The sequence below is a fragment of the Parambassis ranga genome, chromosome 12 (assembly GCF_900634625.1).
Source record: "Parambassis ranga chromosome 12, fParRan2.1, whole genome shotgun sequence".
Lineage (NCBI taxonomy): Eukaryota > Metazoa > Chordata > Actinopteri > Ambassidae > Parambassis > Parambassis ranga.
The window spans coordinates 6017971-6044254 of NC_041032.1; the positions used below are offsets into that span (position 1 = coordinate 6017971).

A 26284-nucleotide genomic window follows, 5' to 3' on the forward strand; every position below is an offset into this window, starting at 1 on the left:
ATCAGCATGTCGGCCTCTTCACTCCTGACAGCAGGAACACTGACACTCCTCAATGCAGCCCCAACTGTGGTGTGCTCTCATTCCTGCTTAAATGGAAGCAGAAAATATTTACTTTTTGCAATATTTACATTTTAAAGGGATAAAATTGAGAAGTTTCTGGGTGCCGTTGACTGGCCCGGCCGATGTTTAGGCTTAAGCCCCATAGAATATCCTCCCACAGAGACTGATGGGACTTGACAGCTTCCCCATTGGCAGAATGAACTGTCCAAATCCAGGTGTGCAAAGCCCATAGAGACTTCTGAAGAACTGAAGCTGGAACTGCTGGCAAAGGGACTCCTACAAAAAAAGGAACAAGAGTCTGAATACTTTGCTGCTTCAGTTTTATTGTGATTGATAAACTCCAAAAACACATTTTAAAGTGAAAAATTGTTTTGTGAAGCTGCACTTTGTGGCTGGAAATATGGATTTTTTTTCTGATCAATGTTTTTATTAAGTGAAATTGCGAGTGTGCAAGTGAGATTTTTGAAAAAAAGGCTATGGTATAACATCAACATCAAAGACATTAAATCAGTTATTGGTTATTAGTTAGAAGGCAGTCATTAACAACTTGTGTTCAAATCAGTGTATAAGAAGACTAAGGGTTTGTTTGGCTTTTAGCTGACCATAAACACCATGATTTCTTCTAAATAGAGAGTGAGGCTCTTTCTGTGTCGGCTCCTCACTCTCTCATATAGACACATCGATTCATGCAACACCCAAAAACTCATTAATATATGACCTCTGTGAGTGGGCACACATGTGCAGCTGCTAAAATCAGTTCTAGATAGTGGAACAGATAAACCTCCTCCTTGCCACCACTCAACAAACACTCTGGCATCAGGATCAGAGCCCGAGTCCCCACAGCAAGTAAAGGTCATGTAGCTTATCTGGAAGGATAAATGCAGTGTTTATGAGAAAGCAGAGGAGGATTGTATGCTGCTGTAGCAAGAGGCCTGAAATCTGAATGGAAAATCTGTCAGAACTGAGATTTTGACTTTTATCATTGAGATGTAGCAGGTGTTTGATTTTCACATCACAGCTGTTTGATGTCGCCTAACCAGGTCTGACACTGCTGATCCCCTACCTGCTGACCAACAAGAAGAGGTGGAAGGAATGCAAGATCCGCGTCTTTATTGGAGGCAAGATTAACAGGATTGATCATGACCGCCGAGCGTAAGTCCTGCACCCTCCCCCCCTGTCAAGCTTGGCACTGGACATCTGAGTTAGAGTCTGGTGACGGTGTTTTCTCACTTTCTAACTGTATGATCTGAAGTCATCACATGTTGTTTCTAAAACCACATGCAAGAAATTCATATCGTGTTGAATGGCCACCTCGACATGTTGATGTCATATAAAGCAGGCGTGCAGTCAGTGAACACAGGGGAACCATCTGCTTTCCTTTCAGCACCACTCCTCTGTGCTCAGCTGCTGCTGACAACATGACACACTGCAGCTACACAGACACAGTGGATGCTCTGTTTACATTTAAGAGTTGGTTCATGTTTTACATCATGTCTGCAATACTGTGTATTCCTCCTCGCTGAGTCTCATGGATGTCTATTTGGTGATTGGTACAGAATTTAGGTGTAAATCAGTCCAAATGATGTGATTTGATGACATCTCTAATGTTGAGGACTTGAGATTTCTTGTTAGTAATAACAAATGGACAAACTTCACTCACAACTCTGCATTCTAAATTCCCATAAGAGCACCCAGTGATGAAAAAGCAAATCAAATCTGGGGCTTTGCACACAGTTTGCACATCCTTGAGTTAAAAAGTCAAAAGTTTCTGCAAGTAGGATGATGACATGCAGCCCTGTGCTAAAAACTTGAAGCTAACAGTTGTTTTGTTTCTGTAATTGTGTTGATTGACGTGTGGTTATGTAGCTAATTGCAAGCTTTGGTTTGAAAACACTTCTGTGGTGCCTTCACTGATGCCCTAAATAATGGCTTCACTTGGAGAGAAACTAAATGTGAATCTAAAATCCTACAGCTGGTCAGTATTTATACTTGGTGGTTAGTAATAAAAGAAACCTTGTGGGAGGCTGCAGTGTTTGGAAGAGAGGCACATCCTGTGAACATCCTGCCTGCTCTGTGGTTCTATTCCTCCTGGAGTTCGGCCTCATCAGGGCTATTAGTCTTTGACCAGAAATACTCATTTCCTTATTATTGTTATTGTGGAGAGCAGGGCTTCCTATCAGGCATCATTTCTTAAATCATTCAAATTGTTTGTAAAGTTGTGAAGAGAGAGGGTGCCTATGAAGATAATATGCTCTTTTTTTTGATAGTCGGTGCTTATACTGATGATGTAGGATTACAATAGTTCAGCCTTGATAAAACAAATGCATGGACTCAGCTTCAAGGATTGCCATTTAACCACTTGTTGTGATGACATGATTCAAGGATGCAATTAAAGCTCCTGTGACATCCACATTCTAATCTGACACTACACTAAACGGCACAAAAATCTGTTTTATAAATGGTGAACTCTTCCTCTAAGGTATCTGTTCTATATTTTAGTATTAATATGTATTTGCACAATTGCTTAGCTACTGATTCCCTGTCATCCTTCACACACACACACACACACACACACACACACACACAGTCTGTTTCCCCTGTCTCTCATTGTCCCCTACAGCTGCCTCCTGCCTCCTTTTGTTGGATAAAATTAGCTTGGGTCCTAGCAGCCGAGCCTTTTATCTGCACAGCTCTGTGTGCACTTTGAAATCCTCTCTGTGTTTGTTTGCTGCAAACTACAAACTGTCCATTTCAGCAGATGCATGACACGTCACTGTTTGCCAGTCACACCGCAGTGCAGCTAACAACAAAAAGTTTGCAGTGCATTCATTCAAGTGGATTGTTTTTATGCCACATGTTTTAACTGTTAAGGTGCCTGTGTGTAAAGCTTTTAACTGTGGGTTATTCTGTTTTATTTGAGTTTTTTTACTCAACTTTTAGGCTCAACACACTTAAAAAAACACGTGTAAAATATAAGCTTTAATGATCATGATGATTGATGTTATTGACTGTTGCTGGTAGTGTTCACAGGAGTCACAACCCTTTATAGTTTGAGCTCTGAGGCTGAACTAAAATGGTGACGTTGACCCCGAATGTTTTATTCACAGCAAAACCATCAAGATGGATACACAACGGTACAATGCACAGAAGAAAAATGAACATAGTCAAGTGCAAAATGCTAAACAGGCTCAGACACAGATTTATATTGAATTGAAACAGCAAATAGTGTAACAACCATAACAAAGAATAAAGAGCTAGACCATGCAGGGATGTAAAACACAAATGTAAGATATAAGGTTGTGAAGGATCAATGTCTTTGAAGTTGAAAAAGGAAATGACTTTCATACACAGAATACTCCCAGTAAACCCTGTGCTACCTGTCTCCTCCCAGCAGTCTGATCAAACAGCGTTATATAAGGCAGCTTCCCCTGGCCTTAAAGATGGCTCAAAGCTGTTATCTCCATCCGCAGCGCCTTAGACTGAAAATAACTTGCAGCTGGTTTCCAGTATTTATCCTAAAGCCTTCTGTATGTTTCTGTGCAGGATGGCCACTCTGCTCAGCAAGTTCAGGATAGACTTCTCGGACATCACGGTGCTGGGAGACATCAACACCAAGCCCAAGAAGGAGCAGTAAGTCCCAAACATGCCATACTGATCCCTAACAGAGTCCAGGGAAAATGAAAACAAAAGAGTGCAGGAAAACACCCTCCATTACTATGATTTAAGTATTAAATTCAGCATAATGTCACTGTGACACTCTGAAAAATACACACACACTTTGTTTTCATTCGTTCATGAGTGATTTCCCGAAGGAAAAGAAGTCATTGTTTTTTAAATTGAAAGCACATTTAAAATACAAGTTCGGCAGGTTAAAGTTGAACCTTGAGGCACGTTTTACTGTACAGTAACAGGACGTTCGTTAGTTCACCCTGCTGCTTTGTCATACAAAAACACACAGTACAGTGTTTCACCTCTGTCATCATGTTTTCATGTAAATAATGGTAGATGATTGTGCAGCATGTCAAAGAGTGAATGACTGCTGCCCTCATGTGGTCAGTCAGTGGAAAACTGGCCAGAGAAAATGACTGATAAGGAGCTCTGGGAACATTATAGACACATACAATGCGCATATATATATAAAAATTAGTTTATTTATAATTATTCATTATATTAAATTATGTTTGTAGTAATGACAGCTTTGCATTAAAGACATGGGAACATGAACCAGACAGGTTGGACACAAATCACTCTGAGATTGACCTCTAAAGTGGCTCAGGTGATGTTTAGAAACTATTTCCTCATTCTCAGATCAGACTGTTTCCAGCCTGTCTGCTGTCAGAACTGCAATAAAATCTCTGCTTGTTTTCAACCATGTAATTAACGGGACACTACCACTTAGCCGTGATTTTATCTCTGTCTGCTGTTGTCACGATTTCATAGCTGTGAGTGAACACCCAGTAATTGCAGACTTTCTGATGTTGCTTCTTGCTGTGTATAAGTGGATTAACCATAGAGCTGTTGTTACACAGCGTGGCAGCCTTTGAGGAGATGATTGAGCCGTATCGGCTGAGGGAAGACGACATGGAGCAGGAGGCGGCCGAGAGGCTGAAGAACAGTGAACCCTGGAGGATCACGGACAACGAGCTGGAGCTGTACCGCGCCAAGGTCTGCATTCACTGTGTCCCTCTGTGTGTTTAGATACTTTAGAGTTTGTGTTCAACAAAAGTTCTGTTTGACCACATCTGCCAAAACCTTTGCAGCACATGTAAAGGTCAGAGAAGAGTTTTTAAATTCTCTGCAGCCCCATTTCACTGTAGTTGTAAACAGAGAGCTGCTCTGTGAGCTGTGCTGCTGGCTCTGAGTCAGTGTTCCAGCAGCTTGAGATAATTGTCTGGTAAGCTGATACCTGTGTGTTTGAACCTTTGTTTATGTTTGTTTTGCTTCTTCAGACCAATCGTCAGATCAGACTCAACGAGCTGCTGCAGGAGCACTCGAGCACAGCCAACCTCATCGTCATGTAAGCTGCTCCAGTGTCCTTTTCCAAACATTAGTTAATGCACGTGTGTGTAAGGATGTGTTTGCATTTGCATTTTCACCTATGTCTATAAAAGCAGCTCAACTAGGACCTCCTCTCTCTCCCTCCCTCTGCAGGAGCCTGCCATTAGCAAGGAAGGGCACTGTGTCCAGTGCTCTCTACATGGCCTGGCTGGAGGCGTTGTCCAAGGATCTGCCGCCCATGCTCCTGGTGCGCGGCAACCACCAGAGCGTCCTGACCTTCTACTCTTAAACTCACACCACCGAGAAGAAGTTTTTAAGTCTCACATCCACTTCTGCACCACATCCACCATTTTCCTGTCCGAACCTAAAGGTGCACCACATACACTCCAGAGACAATAAAAAACGCAGCCACCGACGGAAGCGATGCTAGTAGTACGAAGGAAGTGATAACGGTTGAGAAGCATGTGATGGAGGAATGTCAGGGTGAGAGTGGGAGCTGGTTGTCAGGTCGCCCACTCTGCTCCATTCTATTTATTCCAAGATGTCTGGGTTTTTCTCTTGTAGCTCTAGTTTCTTCTAATTTCGTCATGTAAAGGTCGTTTTTGTTGATTTCTCTCAGGCTCCAAAGCAGTTGTGCACAGCGGTTAGTTTGTTGTGAAATATCTTGTTAAGTTAATCGGACCATTTGTTGTTTTTTTCCAGCAATAATCACCCTGTTTTTTTTATATATATTGGGAGAACCATGCAGAACGCTTTGCAACACCTTCTAAAGCCTTATGGATGTGCCTTCCAGTTGAATCAGATAAAATAATTATAATCTCTATCCAGATTGAGAATATTACCTATTATATTGGTGGATAATTAGTTTTAATGAGTTTTTAATGCGATTCCTTCTTAGTTGGAGCGTTGTATTTATGCGAGTGGATTGCAAGAATTTAATGAATGGTGTCCACTTGATTGCATGAACACTTTTTCTGTCATTTCTTTCTTTTCTTTTTTTTAACCTACTCGGTTTACTTCGGGCCCAAGCTTTGTTTTTCTTTTCACTTTGAGTCTTCCTTTATAAAGCTGTTGAATAAAGCCGCAGCTACTTGACACAAGACACAGTGAATCTTTTAGGCGGTCTGCCTGAAAAAGTGTGCATGGTCTTACAGATCTGTTTGTCAGAAAAGATGTGAATCTTAGTTTTTATCTCTTGTGTAGCTGCTGACCAGCTCAAGTGTCCACATGTATGGTTCTCCTCCTGTAAAGAAACCCCTCTGTAGTTCGTTTAAAACTTGCCTTAATGCTAGAACTAACGATTGTCACCAGTTCCTTTTCACTTATAAGCCATACTGGCTGAACGGTTTGTGGGTGAATGCAGATAGTGACCCCCTTTTGTCTTCTGTACTGTATATGCATCCTGATTTTCTTAACATAGTCCACCTGCATTAGTCTGCTTTCTGTAGGTGTGCGTGCTGCTGCTGAAGCGGCCAATCGGCAGATGGTAGTTTGTTCCACGTAGACTCGAGCAGGCCTGCCTGGCTGCCTGTTTGCCATCTGGGCGCATGAAGGACTGCTCAAAGTCTGGATGGGGCAGAGAAAAACACAAGCTTCACACTGGAAGAATGTGTCCAGGTAGAGAGAAGATATACTTCTATGCATTTGAACTTGTGTTACTTGTAATCAATGGCTCTTACATGTGGGTTCATTTAAAGGGCACCTTTACTACTAATCATTACCATCACTGGCTTAACCCAGGCTACCATTCTGACAGTGGTGTTTTACGTTGGTCACATGCACTCCCTGTTGTACCATGACTATAAAGAATGTTGCTCTGATGTCCTACATTGAAGCTGGTTCCTGCTGTTACAAAGCGACAATACAACTGTTACTGTTTGGAGCGGTGAAGTTACACTGATGGTGTGTTCAGACTGGATGGAAATACCAAAAAATAAATAAAAAAAATAAAAAAAAGATGGGGGGGTGTTCCTGAGCCGGTCTTCAGCTTACACAAGACACTTGTACAATCATTGTAAACCTCAGCAGTCCAAATTAAGTTCAGTCTGGACACACCTTCAGGTTATCCAAGTGCTGCCTGCATAAATGTTCAACTGTTCTGCACTGCTGTCAAACACAAGCAGCACGGACGATGTTGTGCTGTGCATCATGTGTTTGCTAATGTCAACCATTTACCACATCATTCAGAAGTAAAAGTCTTTTTTTGGCTGCTGGAGAGTGTGGTTATACTGTAGATGAAAACTGCCACAAATCTATTGAAATAAAACAGGGTTGTTTTTATTTGTAATGTACTTCTTTTTCTCTGGTTTCCCCAGAAACTAGTGTATTTTAGCATTTCCTTCCATGTACTCTGTCTTTTAATGTATGCAATCTGAAAAGAGGAATGTGACACAGCGCTTTAGGTTAGTGGAATGTATTGTATATTAATGAACATTAGCATTAGGAGTTAGCGGACATTGCCTCCTTTTGTTCTTCAGTCTCATGTATATGAAGTGGTTCCTGTTGGCAGAGTACTGTGTGCCTGTTTCATTGTGCTGTAGCATTCATAAACTGCTGCATCGATCACCACGCTGCGATTCACCTGCACCACATGTCGGCTTCAACATACACAAGTGTGTGCGATGTAGGGAGGAGTTGTTATGAGTGTGTATATATGCATTCACTGCATAAACATTAAATGTATCCGTACTGATGCTCACCAGTGTGTTAAATATACTCTGAGTACTTTGGGAGTATGTGAATGCGTGTGCTGGGTGAGGACTGTAAGTCATTTTAAAACTGAAGGCACAGTTGGAGACGGTCCTACATGATGTTACAGAACACAATAACACAACCATGCAGCACAAAATGTCTTTTCATCTCACTGTTGGCGTTTGTGGAGTCAGGTTGAAAGTTAGACTGGTTCTGCCTGATGGAATACAATTGACAGATGGCAAGTAGATTCTTATATGTGTACGGAAGATTAGGTTTACTGTAAAACATTTGTGTTATCCTACATGTTTTTTTTACTTCAGAATTCTTTGTTATATGTTTAAATTCGTACCTGTTTTAAGTCAGCTTTGAGTCTAAAATCAGATTTCTTTTGAGTTTCTAAATTTTTATTCTTCTGCTGTCCCAAGTTGAAATTCAAAAACATGGCGACTCTTAGTTTAATTTAGTTTAAAAGCCTTCACAGTGGCTCTCATCCCCTGCAGTACGTGTGTAATCTGTCCTTGGATGTTGTGGACTGCATGTGTCTCAGTGAGCTGGAAGGAGGTTTAACAGATTTAGTGGTACAGTTGTGTGCTGTAACAAAATCGAGGAGTGTATCTTTAATTTCTGTTCATTGTTCTGCTGTGACTCTCCCTTACTGTTACAGAGCAACAACATTACAAACACGGGTTACTCTATATTTGTATATTAAAGAATATATATATGCTTCTCTCTCTCTCTCTCTATATATATATATATATATATATATATTTACACACACATATATATATAAATGTATCAGTTCGACCTGGAGGGGATCTTTGTCTTTGAAATGTCATGTTAACTGAAACAAAAAGACCTGTCACCATTTTACAACCAAATACTAGCTTTTGTGAGTGTTTTCATTCGTCTTAATAGATTCTGAATCCTGACTGCTCAACAATCAAACGTCACCTGTATTTGTATACGTCAGGATCAAGGCGTCATTTAACACCTCAAACATTTCTCTGTATTTTTTTGCCAAAGCCCCCCCAACCCCACCCCACCCCCGTCTCTCCAGACCACATCTGTCATGTGTCGAGCCATGAATGATGATGGACGAATATTGTATAAACCATAACCTGGTCCTAATATTTCACAGCGGGTGTCAACACTACACACATGACTTGTAAATATACTTCGTAGTCTAATGGCGTTAAAAATTAAGGGAGTGGAATAACTGTTGAATTTGAATATGGAGAAAGATATTTATTTTAGTTGAGAATTTTCTCCATGTTTTTCTTGGTTTTTGTTTAAGTTAATTTGCATGTTGATGTTTCTTTTAATGTTTTGTTGCCTTTTGGTTGAGCAGATTGTCTTGTTGTTGTTTTCTCTCTCTGAGTCTGTATTTCTATTTTTTTCGATGCCTTTTGATGAAAAGACATGACTACAAGTAGATCAAAGCAGTTTTCTCCTGCTTGCTCAGATGTGGATGGAATCGACCCAGCTGGTTGAAGCAGTAATGTTTTGATACACTGTACTGTTAACAGTCACAGAATATGCTTTTTCTAACATTTTAACATTTATGATTACCAGTACTTTGTACATCTTTATTGCAATAAATAAATCAAATGAAATTATTTGGACTTGCGGTGTCAATTTGTGTTTTATGTCATTACTGAATCTATAAAAGGGGGACAGAGCCGACTGATGAAGCCCAATCACCTTGGGGCTCCTTTAAAGGCTGACGTTCACCGCTTGTAAAATCCAGATTTGTGTCAGCGTTACTGCTGGATGTGGTCAGGTTTGTGCACCTGAATCACGGTCATTTGTGATGTCAGGGACATGCACAACACTGCCACAAGGTGAGAAGCTGGACTGCTGGAGATCAGTAAAGTCTCGGTTTTCACTGGGGGTAAGGTTACTGTGTTAAGTCACTGCAGCTTGTGTCATGGTGTCCAACAAAGCCACTGACACATGGCACCAAGACGTTAACAGCAGATCCTTCAGGTTCACTGAGCTGTGATGTGGGGCCTCCTTGGACAGTCAGTGGGACCACACTTGTTTGTCCAGGACGTCCCACGGATGTTCAAATGAATTCTAGGAAATCCAGTGGCCAAAGCTGGTTTGCCAGCAGAACGTCACACAGAGCATCCCACTGCCTCGGCCCCCTCGCCTCCTCCTGTGTGGTAAGGTAAGGGATGCACACGTGTAGTCATTCACATGATGTAAAAGAAAATGTGATTCATAAGCTTCTTCTGTTGCTCTGTGATCCAGTTCTGGTGTTCCTTGTTGGAGTTTTCAGCAGTGGACAGAGGCCTGCAGCCACATACACACTCTGTGTGCTCTGACACATTCCTGTCAGAACCAGCTTCACTTTCCCAGCAGTCTGCTGGTCTGTTGGATTGGACCACACACAAAGTAAGTCCCGTACATCAATTTTTCTGTTGTAGGACTACAACTGGCACAATGATGACAATAAGAACTGCACAGACAGACACAATGACCACAGAAAGAATTTTACAAAGTCTTTTCCTCCTGTGTTCAGCTTCTTTCTTCTTCAGTAAAGAGTCAAATCCTGGAGTGTAGAGGTCCTCCAGCCAAAAGTCCAGATCTTTGGGAGTCTTCTCTTCTTCCTGAGCAGGAAAGGAGAACAACATGAAACATCACAACAATTAAAAACAGTGTGTTCTTATTGTTGTATGCACACTATAGCATGCATCTATATCTGCTGGTTCCCTCTGGACTCAGGCTGCCGGAGGAGCAGGGATTTAAAAAATGGCCAAAGTCTTTTGTGTCCCTTCATCAGTTGGTGGTCTGTCTGCCACTAGCAGATCCTGTGGACACCTACTCCTCCTCTAAACTATCCACAGCCTCTTCTCTTACCTTTAAATAATCTGCCAGGTTGCCGTGGATCGTCTGTGTGTCGTACTCCTGCACAGTCCAGGAGGGTTTGGACTTCTCGTTTTCTGGTGGGTCCATAGATTTTATGTCCATGTATAGAGGGTTTGTCTTGATGTTGGACTTTAAAGTGAAAGGAGTGATGTGCTTCTCCAGGTACCTGTCCACAAACACCACAGGACTGCCCTCTGGGGACGGAGGAGACCTGACATCGGCCTGTGTCCCTCGCTCCCTCTGAGGAGACAGGAAGGAATTCTCAACACTTTTTTGAGAGGAGATGCATTTTCATTTTTATCTGTTGTATTTTATTTGTATCCCAGAGACACAGGTTCTTTGTATTTTAAGAACACAGTGTGTGTTCGTGTTGTTGTGCGTCTACAGAGGCTAACATGTGCACAACATACTTAATGCTGCTCTTCTATTTTAAACCACTGTGATGATGATCTCTGCCGGGGGGATTATTCATGCAGACTAAATGTGCGTCATAAATAATGTATTTGGGAGTCTCTGTAATGTTGAAACAAAATGGATAGACAAGACACAAAGTCTCACATACACACACACAGAGTGGAAGCTGTGGAATGACACATACCTGTGAGTAAACCCTGTTCTGCCACTGCCTCTGACGGGACATCACTGCCCCGACCTGTAACATGCCGAGCGTGGCCGGCAGCTTCCTGACATCCAGCTGGAGGAACTTCTCCGGGTGGTTGTTGTTGGGCAGAACGGTGATGTCCATCCTGATGTCCTCCACTTCTCCACACTGACCGCTTCACCTGCCGGGGCGTCCCAGCTGGTTGCACATGCTCACTACAACTTGCAAGCTGATTAATAATTCATGAAGAAGCAACGTATCTATGAGGCTGTATCACTTGCAGGTGTGTGTAACCCAAGCTGACCATTAAGAGCCCAACACTGACAACCAGCAGTGTCAGTGGGGACAGAGAGGGGAAGACGTAGACAAGAGTTACGTGATACACATTACATGACTCTGACCTCTTATGTCATTTCTGCTGGATCAGAGTTTTGAGTCAGGAGGAAGTGTTACCACCTCATTAGGTCCAAAAAAAACAAAAAAAACTAGGAAGGAATCTACACACAGAGGATCTGTAGGAAGTGATGTCATGACTCTAACATTACAGATATAAAAAACAACAACAAAATGAGACAAAATCATGACAAAACAAGCAGCGAGGCTGCTTCTGCTGTGGCTTCAAGGTGACACAAAGAACCGAGGGCCGGGGTTCCTGTTCCCTCGAACGGTTTTAACTTAATTAGGTCGACTCAAGGGAAGAACACAAGCCAACATGAGTCAAAGATCATTTACACATCACAGCCAGCAGGGGGGGAGCATGTAACAGCAAGACACCTGGATAAGTACTACCCTTACACACAGACAGCTGCTGTACATGTTCACCATGCAACCCCCCCCCTTCTCCTCTCCACTCCCACAGCTCCGTGATCAGCACAGTGTCTCACAGATGAATATGGAGACGATTCATTGTGCCGTTCTCCTCACACTTTTAGGATTCCCTTTGCTCTCGTGCCACTGTGAGGTCATTCCAAATCAGAATGACAGTGACCTAAAACTGGCAGATTAACCTTTCGATGACCTTTCTCATGCTGTTAGGTGTGGACCTCTTTTACCTTGTGCAATCTGTATGTGTCTGAATGTTTCCTGGATAAGGAAGAATCCATGAAAAGCATATTGCTAACCTTGTTCAATTGTACTCATCTTTTAATGATCAGAAATGGTCTCAAGGAGCTTCACAGAAGCCTGAGCCCTGACCACAACAACTGGATGGGGAGTCTCCTGCAGAACAGAGGGGACAAGAGGAAGAGCTGCACACACATGTCGGAGCGGGTCCAAATACATCATTTGGCTACTATACTAATTCAAACAGAGGCCAAATGATGTCTCTCCACCTGTGAAGCCCAAATATGTTTTGAGCATGCTATATAGATTTATTACTAAAGCATGCATTTGATAGGCTAGTGTAAATTAAAATGTCATTTTAAAAAGCAGCCATTAGAGCTCCTGTTATAAACAAACAAACATTTTATTGGCTAATAAATAAAGCAAAGTGTGATATTTGCCCATGAAACTGTAATAATAATACTTCTAGTGCCAAGGTCAAGGCCACGAGGAGTTCACAAAATGGATCCTTCCGCCCTGGTGGGAGCATGAATGTCTGTGACAGATTTGCTTTTTGTGTTTTTGGAAATATGTTCGTCACAGGCAAACAGATGGAACACGGAGGCAATCACAGCCTCGTTGGCGGAGGTTTGGAGCACGCTGCTGTCTGTGCTGCAGGCGCAATGGAGGGGAGAGAGAGAGAGAGAGAGAGAGAGGGAGGGAGAGAGGGTGGGTAGGTGGGTGGGTGGGTTGTGGTCGCGGCCACATAGATGTGGATGGTGCAGCGGGGTTGCGCAGCGATCCACCAAACGTTGGAGAGGAGGAGAGAAAAAAAGCCGCCGAGTCTGACCAATAAGGTGCATATTGCAGTTTTACCTTTTGCACATGTCCGATGTCGTCATTGGGAAACCACTATCGCGCTGCCTCGTATTGCATCCCTGACAGAAAAAAAATGGATAAGCACAGGCTGGGAGTCCGGGCTGATGCGGTAAGACACGGAGCTTTTCATTTGCAGCAGCTTTTGCAGACACACGCACACATCTGATGCGTTTTTACCTCGCATCGTTTTACATCTTAATCCCTGTTTGATTTGACATCACTGCGACGGACTGATTATGGATCGCGCTCCTATTAAAATAACATTTAAAAAGCACCGGGAGCGCGGAGCGCAGCGTTGTGTTTGCCAGTCTGAGCACGGAGTGTTATCGCTCCGTGCTCGTTTCCGTCCTCTGTGGTTGTTTCGCTGCTGCTTGCTGGCTGATGTTGGGACTAAATGTGATCGCATCCTCGAGCACTGACATCATCCTCATCAGGATTCTAGCTCCAGCAGCAGCAGCAGCAGCAGTCAGGCTGCACTACGCAGTGTTTGCTAGCTCAGCGCGTCAATGCGACGTTTATACGGACTTGATGCATCGCTCTGCGACCTAAGTTCCTTTCATTTCCAGTAAGACAGGCCCTGAGCTGTTCTCGGGTGCAGCGTCACACAGCATGCATGGCTCGGACTGATTTTGTAGGAGACCGGCTGGATAGCTTAGCCAGATGTTGCAGAGTTTGACAGAGGCCACACTGTGTGCAGACACACACACACATATTTTAGCCTATGCAATAATTATATTGCTGTGGTGTTAGATGAATATAATAAGGTTCAATGTAAAAAAAAATGATATTATAGGATTAATCATCAATTTATTTTTGATCAATTACTCACTTAATCATTAGTAAAGCGGGACCACTATGCAGGAGCTCTACTATGGGCTTCCCAAGAGGCCAAATATGGGCATGTCTCTGTGGACTGATAGTGATGAGGAGAAGAATCTGCAGCAGAGGCCAAACCCAGCTCAGCACTGATGGCGAACACATCAGCTCAAGTCTCCCGTTCAAAAGAAATGAGCTGCAGTTCAGTTTCATCTGATTCTGTCATTCATTCTCTTCATTGTGGTGAATCCATACGCACGCTGGGAACACGTCCCCACCCCTCTTTCCTCATCTATCTGTAAGAATATTCTGATAAATAATCTGGATCTTTCATAATCTGGACTAGACTAGACTAAACTTTCAACTCTTCATTTAGAGATTTAAAGAAAAAAGGGTGTAGTCCAGCTACACCCTTATAATGCATCATTATATATGCAGCTGCCATAATCATTTAGCAGACTTCATCGCAATCCCTCATTAGTTTGTCTACAACTGCATACACTGAAGGTTACTTAGAAGTGTTTGACCTTGTGACCCCAACCTCTTCAACACAAAGATAGACTAAAAAAGGTTTAAAACTTCAAAACATTACTCAAATAAATGAAAAATTCACCTTAAAACTTCATTAACAAACCACACAGCAGGTGTGGGTAAATGTCTGAACAGCACAGTATGGTTAAAGTGCCGCTCAGAACAAAGTTCTTTGCTTTGCACAGTGGTGGGCGAGTGGGGCTGAGGCTGAATGTCGAGCAGGGATTATATTTTTTAACCTTTCATTTATTTGTAAACCAAATTGAACAAGGATAGATATTTTAAAAAGTCAGTCCAAGGAGAAAAGTGATTGTAAATCAGTTCATCAGGTTCTAGTCTTCTATAGAGTGCAGAGGCTCAATCATAGCTTACTGCTGTGCCAAAACATTTAACCAAGCTGCCAGTGATTGAATTGACTTTCAGTATATGCACTTTATAATCTGTTGTCTCGTATGCACACATGCACACGAGTGTCCTTGGTGAATGTGCACATGTGTTTGTGACACGTCCCTCCCTACCATTAGTAGTCATTTGAGGGGCTGAGGATCACAGCCGCCCTCCCGCTGCAGCGTTTAATCACAATCTGCAGGGTTTGATTACTCCGCCTTAACAATGGTGCTGAAAATATCAAACATAATCATTTTTGTCAAGCTATACCAGCTCCGCTTCCACTGGTCAAGTTACAGTTTCTATCCATGCTGTGAAGTCTGTGGATAAATGTGTTCTTTAGAGCATTATGACCTTTGACCCTTTGTGATGTCACTGTGTAATCCTGTTAGGATTTTATTAAAGGTTGTCATGTTTAGCCAACAAAATCTAATCCACACATTTTGCACTGGAGAATGAAATGACTGAGTCTCTCATCAGAGGTCAAAGACTGCTGTGACCTCATGACAAAACTTGTACACACTTTATATACACTTATGGTGTTATGGATGTATTTTATAAGTCTGTTTGAAGTGAGTTGTACAGACACTTTGTAGCAATGGTGTCTATTCTTTATTATTAATGTTGGAACAACACAATCAGAGAGTGAAATAGCAGAGAACGCTGCACTGAAGTGTGAAGCTTCCTCAGGCTAGTGAGCTACAGTGGCTGATTTATCCTCTAATGTGACCACTACATCAGAACCATTGAAGAGACTCATGAGGCAATCCTGCAAATGGATGCGGGAAACGGAGCAGGAAACAGCATTTATAGAGCTGGAGAGTCAGCTAGCCAGCTTGCATGTAATGGCATACTTCAGTCAAGAGGCTGAGACACGTGATACCAGAGGCTACTCCACTGGAATTTGGAACAAGCAAAGAGATGGCGTTGGTGAATCTCCATCCCAGCTACACTGTGCTGTAAAGGAGAATTTGCATAGAAATGTCAGCGAGACAGTAGAAAGGCATGAGGTGTAGTTTGCACTGAGCACTGAGTTTAAAGAATATGAAAAAAGGAGACTGCATCAAACCAATTTGCAAAAGTCTAATGAATAATGCACTTGGAAAATTAAATCAATCTCATTACCACTGATGATTAGCAGACTGTAATATCTTGCAAAAGTTACAGGGTGTTAATAACAAGCGTGTCCCAGCAGGTCTGTCCCTGTATAAGATCCCTGAAAAAACTCATGTTATTGGTGTTTTCCATCACCTTTCTGTATTTGGTTGTGTTGTGTGTGTGTAGATGCAAAATGTTTTTTTTAGTGTCCTCTTAAAAAACAATCAGTATCGGCCCCCAAAATATCGGTTGGGCTCTGCTTAGAATAGGAGACGAGTTTTCTGTTTGGACGGAAATAATTTTCAGGCACATCCACAGGGGTTCCAGCAGGGGTTTGGAGATTGCTGTTTGACACACATAAAGTGCACTCACACACACTCCTCATAAGCTGAATATTAACTGTGACCTATATTTGATTTGTTGATAAAGATTCGGGCTATATGTTATATTTGGTTGACAAAAGATCACTCACATGAGACGCATCTGAAGATTTGAACCTTTGGCTTTGAGAATGGTTGTAATTTATGACGGGATTAACGATTTCAGACTGAGATTAGAGCGGACCTATACACTCCTCTGGACTCAGTACAGCAGGGGCCTGACTAACACGATTTCATATTCGCTGGAAAGACCTGAATTATTTGACCCTCGACTAACAGCTTCTTTATTTGCAGTGCTGCGGGTCATAGAACACCAACAATGCACATCTCACTGCACTTGAGCTTGCGGTCCATACTTAGCATGTTGCTAAGTTTCAGTGCCTTCCTTTTCAAAAACAGCATCCCAGTGTGTATATAGCCAGCTGCCTGACTCACCACGGAAGAGTGGAAGAATGACATGTAAGCTAATTTTCGCCAGGAGCAAGATTGTGAAAGGCAGGATGTTTCTGTTCCGCTCTCTGACCTCGCTACGTTTCCTTGGCATACATCATGTTACAGCACACTGCATCATCGAGATACACCTAACATACATTCCACTGTCTTGGCCCACCTCACAGCATGCGTTACATCATCTCGACACAGCTGACTACACACATTACACCTTGTTACGATTCACCTTAGTGCGAGTGTTTCTTAGCTAAGAAAACACAGACAGGGCAACAGATGCTCAGTGTGTGGTGTACTTCACATTCTCTGCATGCTTATTAATCTGTGCTGTGCTTGGTCATGCAGGTTAATGTTCTGATCCACACACTACAGTAGATTGTGCTGGTGGATTCATTTCACTAAAACTAGTGAGGTCATTTCAGCCGGGGTGAACTGCTGCTTCTTTGAACAGTGCAGTACTGCTGCAGATGGTGAAGCAGAAGCTTGATTCACAGAGTAGTTGACCTTTGACCTATAATCTTAATTTGTCTTTTGTCATCATTAGCTTGGTATTAATGATTGAATAATATTCAGAAAGGTGTTTTGTGACCTTAAGATTGTGTTCATCATTGAATCCCAGGCTGTCATCACAAGTCCTAAAAATCTCCTCTGGGTTACCCGGGGTTGGTGGGTCAGTTTAAGCTGCTGTGTACTTTTTCAGGTTGCTGTTGTGACTTTGAGTTTCATAAGTCGGGTCTTTTCCATTATTCAGCCGAACCTGCCTTGATTTGATGGTTTAACCCCTAACCTTCTCTCATGAGATAAGCCTCTCTTAGCCCCTGCTATCAAGGACTAATGATGCTGTGTCAGGTGATCTGTATTAGCTGTGACTGGCTGCTGTTGTCAGAACTGATGTCCTTGACCCTCACCTTTTGCTTCTTTGACCACCATATGTGTTGCAAGGATGGAGGAGAGAGTATCCAGTCCAAACTGTGACCTGTGTCTCAGATAACAATATGGCAGTGCTCTTTTATATGTCAAAGCATCCTGGCAGTTGATCAAAGCCACCTGTCCCCAGCCCGAAGGCTACAGAGCCCACAGGTGCTGACACCAGGCTGGCCATGCCATCCTGTGCTTCTCTGTGTGAGCTGTGTCCAGTCAAACAGGTGTTCCAGAAGTCATTGCCTCCTCGGGAATCCGAACACTTTTGGCACTACTCACATGATGAGCAGCATTTCGTCTTTGCCAGGTCTCAGTCTGACAGGTTCTGACAGATTTGACACATGCTGGACAGTAATCCACTTGTTACCCCAGAGACTCTGGATTTTTTTACAGCTCGGGTTCCTAGTGTCAAACAAGGGTGTTGGTCTTTTCAGATTTTTGTTGCAGCCTAGTTTATGTTATTGCTGAATCAGTCAGGGTGCTGCAGAATGTTTATCGAACAGTCTTAACTGATACAGGTATATGTGTGGTATTTCCTTCTGTTAGTCGGGTTTTTCTTGTTCTTTTCTTTCATTGTGACACAGCTGAAAGTGATGGTTGTCAGTGTCTGTTGCTCACAGCTAAGGTTGCATATTATCCTGCGTGGATGCAGGGGTGCAGGTGTGTGAAGGAACTGCACACTGTGGGGTGGGGTCTCTGCAGCGTTTGTACACATGTATGTTTCAGGCTCTCTGTGAACTTTGATAGAGAAACTGTGTCATTTTGTGAACAGCTGCTAACAATGCCACAATATAATATTTCTGTTTATTAGTGAAACGCCTTGTAGCGGTGTCGGGGGCTCTGGACAGACATCAGATACAGTTAGTGACAGATGAAATTAATTAAAAAAGGCCGGAGGAAATCTGGTCCAAAGAGCCGGAGGAGGGTGAGGGAGATGTGAGGAAGTTTCATATTGTGGTAAACATTCTGCAAGTCATGGTCGAAAGAAATTCCAGTGATTTTTCACAACATGTTAGTGTCTGTGTCAGAAACAGGCTTTTACTTACTGCTGTCCCTCTGTTCACCCTCACCTTTAAAACATCTTTTTGAATTTTTATGAAATCAACCTAATTGTTCAGTAATTTTGTGACATTTTAGTGTTTTATATACAAGTCTCCCTTTAGGTTCCATTAGGATCCATTTTCATGGTGAGCTGCTGAGACATAATCTTGCTTTATAACCACTCCAACTCCCCAGCTCCCCTGAAGTCAGCACTGTATACAGATCCTGAATGGAGGTCCCTTCCTTAAATTGATCAACTTGAGCTCGGTTACCTCTTGGTATAGGTAATCAGAGTGCGTACAGAATCCAAATGTAAAGTCTGACACAGTGTAACACGATCCAGCTCGTCCATAGCTGTGTCAGTGTGAATGTGTACAGGGAAGCCAGTGTGCAGTGTAGGATGCTGATGTTGGGGGAGGGTAAATCTAGAGAGGATGAATTAGTTCTGCCCCGGGAGTCAGACATTTTCTAGGGTGCTCGGTGCCAACGGTGCAGTGTTGCAGTACACTACCCACAATGCACCATTAAAAACTGTGCTCACTGACCGGAAGTAGCAACACTCCTCTTCTATTGAAGAAGTGACAGCCATTATGTCTCTCTTTGAGAAGATGAACAAGCCTCTTTACTGTGTGACCTACAGCACAGATAGGTTGTTGGTGTCAGCAGCGGATCATTGACAGATGTCAGGTGCAGATGCTGTGAGGTGTCTTCAGGAGACGTGACAGGGTGTGAAGGCAGAGTAACACTCAGTGCATACACACATCTGTGGCTGAAGGGCTTCAGCTTGTCACCATACTGTACCATGCTATGGAAAATGGGAAGTTATTTTTAAACTGTTGCACCATAGCTTATTATTATTGGTTTTCACTTGCTCCTTCTTGTCATCCCTTTTCCATAAGTGCCATGTTATGTTACTTGCAGCATATCACAGACATTGAGGTTGTCTCTTAGGCGGCTATATTATCAATCTGATTAAGGAGTCAATCAATTCTACATATTGTAAATATTTAAATCTGGAGTCAATCAAAAATCTATTATTTATTTATTATTCATTAATTATTAAAGGCTGGAAGAGAAGAGGGTAGAACAATAAATTAGAGTCTTTAACGACTAAAGGAAGCCTTACATGTTTGCTTTTTTATTTTAATAGAATCAAAACATGTATAAATGAATGAATAGAAATCATTTAGCAAATGTAAGAAGTACCTTCCACAGCACTTCAGATGATTTATCTCCATCTATCATCTTTAATGTATAAACTTCTCACTTGAAGATCAATTAACTGCCCACCAGTACCACACCATTTTATCATTATCATGCCTAAATATGTGCCCTTTTTCCAGCTTTAGCTATAATGGTTCGAAAGCACATGTTGAAAAGTCAGTCACCACAGGAAGCAAAAGATATTTCCCATCTTGAGTGGCATTAATTATATACAGGATCTTACATTATAGTGTGAAAGTTGGCAGAGCGTTCAGATTTTTTGGATGTGCATGGATGCACTCATGAGTGTAAATGTAGAGCAGCAGGATGCAATTTAAATAGGAAGTGATTTTTTTAATAGTTGTACTTACCTGGAAGCAGCCCTGAAAAAAACATTTTTATTTTAAGCCACAGAGGCCCCCAGTGATTATGGTAATTCTGATGGGAACAAAGGAGAAGACAGGTGACCTTGTTACGTTTGGGTGGGAGAAACAAAGTTTCTGTTTACGAAGGAGGCCAACTAATATAGTAGCTGACAGTGTTCCTCCTCCCCTTATAGGCCCTGTAGTTGTAACCTAAACTCCATCTCTTCTCCCCGAACATCCCTGAAATTATTTTTTGATCCCTTAGTATGAGCTGAAAGCGCTCACAGCATGAGCACAGCGGGCCCGAGACGTTCACTATACTGTGGTTATTAACTTTGAACCTGACCTGCTGAACTGTTGTTCTGTCTGATAGTTTTCTTAACACATGTTTACAAATGTGAACGTGCCTGGAGGACTTTAGGAAGACATCAGCCATGTCAACACTATAATGGTCCTCCATCTGCTGGGGTCTGAGCGTCTGCTCGGCCAGTTGCTGAATCTGGGTCAGGTCCTTCTCCTGAGGTGGTCTCACACAGGTTGCAGCAGATTGCTTTATTATTATGTAAGCAGTCCTCTCATTTCTGCAATTCTACATTTAAACTTCTAATGATTTTATGTGTAACAGACAGCCAACACTTATTTTTTCCTTAAAAAAAACAATTACTTTATTAATAGCTTTTCAAATCACAGACTTTCATCTCTGATGTTACTGATCATAATCCAACAAACCCCAGCACTCAAGCTGTGTCTCTTAACACACACACACACACTGGCTGTCGCTTTCCAACTGCTGCCTTTTTATCCACATGTTAAATTCATGCAGATTGTGAATTAAATCTCTGTGATCATTAGCACCAAACAGCATAATTTATCATTTAGGATGCAGCATGTGTGAATGGAAGTAAATTAAAGGCTTCTTTGATCTCTAATAGAAACCATCATAAACCCTTTTATTGTATTGACACATGATGCTTTTTCCCCCTCCAGTTTGCATGCCTACAGCTGGGCTAATAAATATTTGCTTTCCTAACAGCATGGTAACAGTATTAGCAGTGAAAGCAAATGTGACTGAATTAATAAAACACTCTTACTACAGTGTTAATAAATGAACAATATATCCATACTTTATGCTATTTGGGGCTCTGTGCACACTAAGCTTTACTTCTGTGAAGTTTAGATTTGACTTGGGGGACATGATGACCCGTACACTGGTCAGACTGAAAATTGGAAAATAGGAAAAAGGATAAAGGCATGAGAGGGGCAGCCTACACATAGGATAGAATTATACCAGGAAATAGCCCAGATGTAAGTGTGACAGTTTTTAAAATGTACAGTATTTCATTTTATTTTTGCTGACAAGCATACTGCATTGCAGTGTTTATGCATGTGTGGGTGTGGTCGACATTTACAAGTGAACAAAGACCTCCTCAGCACCGCTTCTCTGTGGCTCTAATAGTGATCAAAACTGCAGAGATGTGAACTGATGGACTCTGACCCTCCAAAACGACACATGTCCTGGACAGGTAGTTGGAACATCATGGTTAAGGTCTCAGTTACCATCAAACAGTTCCCTCTACTTCTGCAGCATGGGTCTAGTTAAATAGGACAGTCACGGACTTATGGTTCAAAGGGTTAAAGCGAGGCATCTGGACTTGAAGTTGAGTTTTGAGTTTTCTTGAAGATGTTTCGCTGCTGGTCCAACCAGCTTCATCAGTTCTGGACTTATGGTGTGGTCTGAAGTCTTTTCCCAACTGTTCACATTAAAAACATAAAACAAAGCCCATCATGAATGGTTTTAACTGTATAATACTAGATAAATTAATTAAAGCCTGCTTTGATGGTGCAGCACTGAAGGCTTTGATACAGATTTAGACTCATGTATTTCTAGTTGGGCATACCTTTGATTCCACTGGAGACAGCATGAAGCCTTTAAAGGGACTTATTTTAGCCTTCAAAAGAATGTGTTATAATAAAGTAAAAAAAAACATGACATGGCTCTCAGAATAGTTTGCAACATTCTGTCAAACCCTTTCAAGCTTCATGCTCAGGAGTAATCAATGTTTTTGAAAGCAGACAGGCTGTAAAAATGTGGACCAGTTTCATTTTGGACATTGTGCAGGCATCTTCTTGTGTCTCTGTCGTCCTTGTGGGACACCTACTGTACATTTATTTGACTTATCTCATTTATCCAGATAAATGTCACTGATGGATTTTTTTTCTTACTTCCGTAGGCAACATCAACATTAAAGCAACTTAATGGAGACAACTAGAGGAATCCCTTTAAGATGACACGCACAGACCCACCTGACATACTGGTATCAACTGTGCATCAAGATATAAAAGTGATCCCCATTTCTTCACACTACAAGTCCTTGCAACCCTCCAAACAATGTGATTCTATAAATTATAGCACACTGGAGGACAGTAAAAGTAAAGTCAATAAGAGGCACTGCCGTACCTTTGACTATAAGTCATTGGAGTACCCCAAAACACATAAATACTCAATGGAGTCCCCATACAGGAAAGCTGATAGGCAGGCAGCCAACCCAGATGTTGCCTGGAACGCCCTGGGCCGCCAACAGAGATATCGTTTCTCTGCTCCAGACATTTTCAGCCATAGGTTAACTCCTCAACCAGTGGCTACAGATATGGCCAGTGAGGTTGTTGTGCCTGAACAAAAAAGAAGGACCAGGTCAAAAAGTGCCCCTCGAGTCCAGACCAGCCTCACCCCTGTATCTTTTGAAGGATCATCATCTTCAGGAAGGAAGGGCAGGGAGTCCCAGAGGGCTCCGAGAGACTCCCGCTGGAAACCAGAAGTATCGCCGCGCAGGGAGTCATCCTATGCAGCGGCTAGGGCTCATATGCATGAAGTACATCCCATCAAATTACAGCCTCAAATGGGTGACAGCAGCAGATATTCACCCCACTATACTGCTGATAATGTTGAAGATGGAGGTTTGGATAAACCAGCCACTAGTCCTCATGTTAGGTGTCGTATGGACATCAAACCCGATGATGCAGCAGTACATCATTCAAAACGGAAACAGGCTACATCTCAGATGGACATACCCTGGCAGAGGCACCACAGTGGTGGAAGCAGGAGTCTGACTGTGCCACGCCATTTCTCCTACTCCAGAACACCAACCCCCACTGACTCATTAGGCACCGAGAGTAGACAAGCTTATCAATATTCCCGCAGCATGCCAAATAGTTACTTACAACCTATGGAAATTCCATTGCAGAGAATGCCTTCATCAGGTGACTACTATGGTAGGGAACGAAGAGCTCATTCTAGTCCTAATGTGCCAACCAAGTTCTTTTATGCAGACGACCCAGGGAGATATGTTACTACTGCCCCGCCTCAACCAAGTTCTTACTTTCACGATGAACGTTACACACCAGGACAAGCATACACTGCAAAAGTGCAGTATGTGCAAGATCCAAGGACTCGAATGGTGCATGCTGTAGCTACAAGACCGTATTACCCTGAGGTGGAGCGCTATCCATACTCTGTGCAGACAGGATATCCCAAATCCTATGCAGCGAGTGAACCAGGACCATACATCATACAGACACCTCCAGCAAGGATTTTTTATGGGGATGATCCAAGGACTTATCAAATTCAGACTGCCCCACCAAGGTTTTATTATTCCAGTGACATGTATGCAATGCCGCCAGAGCATCATGTCCCAGCAAGGGCATATTACACAGAGGGCCGAAGACATGCTAGAGTCATCCAGGCACAAACAGAGGACTGGTATGGCTCAGATGCATCTGGTTATTCTACCAATCCTGCCTCTTATGTATCTCAAGGTACACCTACCAGAGTCCGGCAAGACCCTGCATTAACTCCATGGTATGCCAGCCCATGTGTAGAACCTCAAAGAATTGGCACAGATTCCAAATCTTACTCAAGGTCTTGGGACAACATTCTCAACTCGCGTGTCGAGAGGGAACAGCCTCTGCCTGTGCAGCGAGGCCAGAGCTATGATGATCTGCTCGACTCCAGGAAGCCTGCTACAGCCACAGGTGACAAACCACAACCAGTGGTAGTCAATCTCTCCAGTTCACCAAGACGCTATGCAGCCTTATCAATGTCTGATAACTCATTAATTGACAAAAGCCCAACAGAAACATCAAAAAGTACTACTAGTAAACTCTGGTTTGTCACTCCTGAGATAACCATCACTGATAATGACATTCGACCAGGGAACCTTAATAGAGCTGAAGGGCGGTCAGCTAGTTGGGACATTCTTGACTCCAGAAGCACTGAAGGTCCAGAAATGCCTCAGCATGACTTTGAAAGCTTGACCAAAGAGAAGACACATGACAATGCCTCACTTCAGCAAAGCCTTGAACAACTTGATGAGCTTCTGGCAGATCTTGTGACTGACTACAAGCCACCTAGCCGGAGGGCAAGTGAGGACATTTTAGATCAACTAAAGAAGTTAATTGATGAGGAAGAAGCAGTATCTCTCTCCAGAAAGAGCTCAAAGGCAGGTACAGAGGAACCACCTCCACTAGACAAACAGCCAACCTCAATCAGAATGAATCCAGATGCTTTTAGAGATATGGACGGGGCCAGTGATGCAATGAAGAGCGCAGATGAATGCTCTCCAGATCAGAGTCCAGATGAGGATGATACAATGATGTGCTCTAACAATAAATGCCGCAGGACTGAGACCCTGTTCAATGCTTGCCTATATTTTAAATCCTGCCACAGCTGTTACACCTACTACTGCTCTCGCAACTGTCGCAGGGAGGACTGGGACATTCACAAAGAAAGCTGCCTGTATGGTCGAATTGGTAGCACTTGTCGTCATATCATCAAACACTGCCGGGAGACTGTTGATGTCCACAAAGCTTTTTCCCGTATTGCCAAAGTTGGCTACCTTTCTCGAGGTAGAGGGGTTCTCTTCCTTGGTTTTCCAAACCCTGCATCATCCACTAACTTCCTGCAGTACGGCCTGGATAGTTTAATCATGTCACCTACGTATCTGTCCCTCCGAGAGCTGGAAAGCTTCAGGGACAACCTAGGGGAGTACTGTAAGGAGCTGCAGGAAGCTGGTAAAGAGTACGACCCAAACGAATGTTTCATCTTGAATGTATCCATTGCTGTTGGTGACCAGTTGCCTGACGGGCCATCACCAAGGAACCAAGCTCCAACTGTCAGAAAATATGCAAAGGTGGCACTTGCTTCCTTCAGCCCAGAAAGAAAGGTCCACAGGAAGGAAAGTGATATGGAAACGCTGATCCTGACTCCACCCCCAGGAACAGCAGATATCGACAAAGAGGGAGAGGAGGGTCGGAAGGCCAGGGAAATTTGTTTTATCAACATCCAGCGGGAGTTGAGGATTCGAGGGGTTTTCCTACGCCACGAATACCCGCAGGTGTATCAGCAGCTTTGCGAATTTGTGGAAAGCAACAGAAGGTTCACACCCACAACTATTTATCCTATTGATAAGAGGACCGGTAAACAGTTTATGTGCATGATAATGGCTGCCTCAGAACCCAGGACTTTGGACTGGGTGGGCACCCCACATCTCCTTGATGACATTATTTAAGTGCACCTTTAGTTGTAAATATATATGTATAGAAATACATATATATTGTTACACATATTTATATACCAATCCAATTACAAACATTTGTAGATAAGTATTTTGTTAGGAAATGATATATATTCATGTCTGCTTGGTCAGTATTATTCTTTATCAGAATATTTCCTGTCAGGTGCATAATGAGAACAATACATTGTTTATTTAAATCTTTTTTAAACAAATTCATACTTTTTATCAACCGCAAGTCATTTATCCATATCTTGGTCAACACATTCCCTTTGGTAGGGCTTACTGAAACGTTCAGCTGTTTTAATGGGTTTTTTTTTCACATGATTAGGAAGTACTGTAGGAAGTACTCTTTAAATGAGAGTGTCCATGTCTATAAGGGTG

The 26284-nt window shown here is 42.6% G+C and overlaps 3 protein-coding genes across 4 annotated transcripts in view; 2 read left to right on the forward strand and 1 right to left on the reverse strand.

Annotated features, from left to right (window-relative positions):
* Positions 1–6569, forward strand: part of slc12a2 (solute carrier family 12 member 2) — a 37919-nt gene extending 31350 nt beyond the window's left edge. For both annotated transcript variants that reach the window (XM_028418451.1, XM_028418452.1), the window contains 5 exons: positions 1101–1212; positions 3604–3690; positions 4590–4725; positions 5010–5077; positions 5212–6569. In XM_028418451.1, coding sequence (XP_028274252.1) covers positions 1101–1212; positions 3604–3690; positions 4590–4725; positions 5010–5077; positions 5212–5347 — 539 coding nt within the window. In that variant the 3' untranslated portion in view covers positions 5348–6569. The remainder of the gene's footprint in view (positions 1–1100; positions 1213–3603; positions 3691–4589; positions 4726–5009; positions 5078–5211) is intronic.
* A 3594-nt stretch (positions 6570–10163) lies between these two features.
* Positions 10164–11368, reverse strand: minar2 (membrane integral NOTCH2 associated receptor 2). Its single transcript, XM_028418496.1, has 3 exons — positions 11222–11368; positions 10615–10863; positions 10164–10355 (listed from the first exon to the last, which is right to left on the reverse strand). Exons 1-3 carry the CDS (start codon positions 11366–11368, stop codon positions 10164–10166), a joined length of 588 nt encoding a protein of 195 aa, XP_028274297.1.
* Positions 11369–13162: 1794 nt separating this feature from the next.
* Positions 13163–25897, forward strand: ajm1 (apical junction component 1 homolog). Its single transcript, XM_028418354.1, has 2 exons — positions 13163–13253; positions 22565–25897. The coding sequence occupies exon 2, from the start codon at positions 22619–22621 to the stop codon at positions 25895–25897; it is 3279 nt and encodes a 1092-aa protein (XP_028274155.1). The 5' UTR covers positions 13163–13253; positions 22565–22618.
* Positions 25898–26284: the final 387 nt, after the last annotated feature.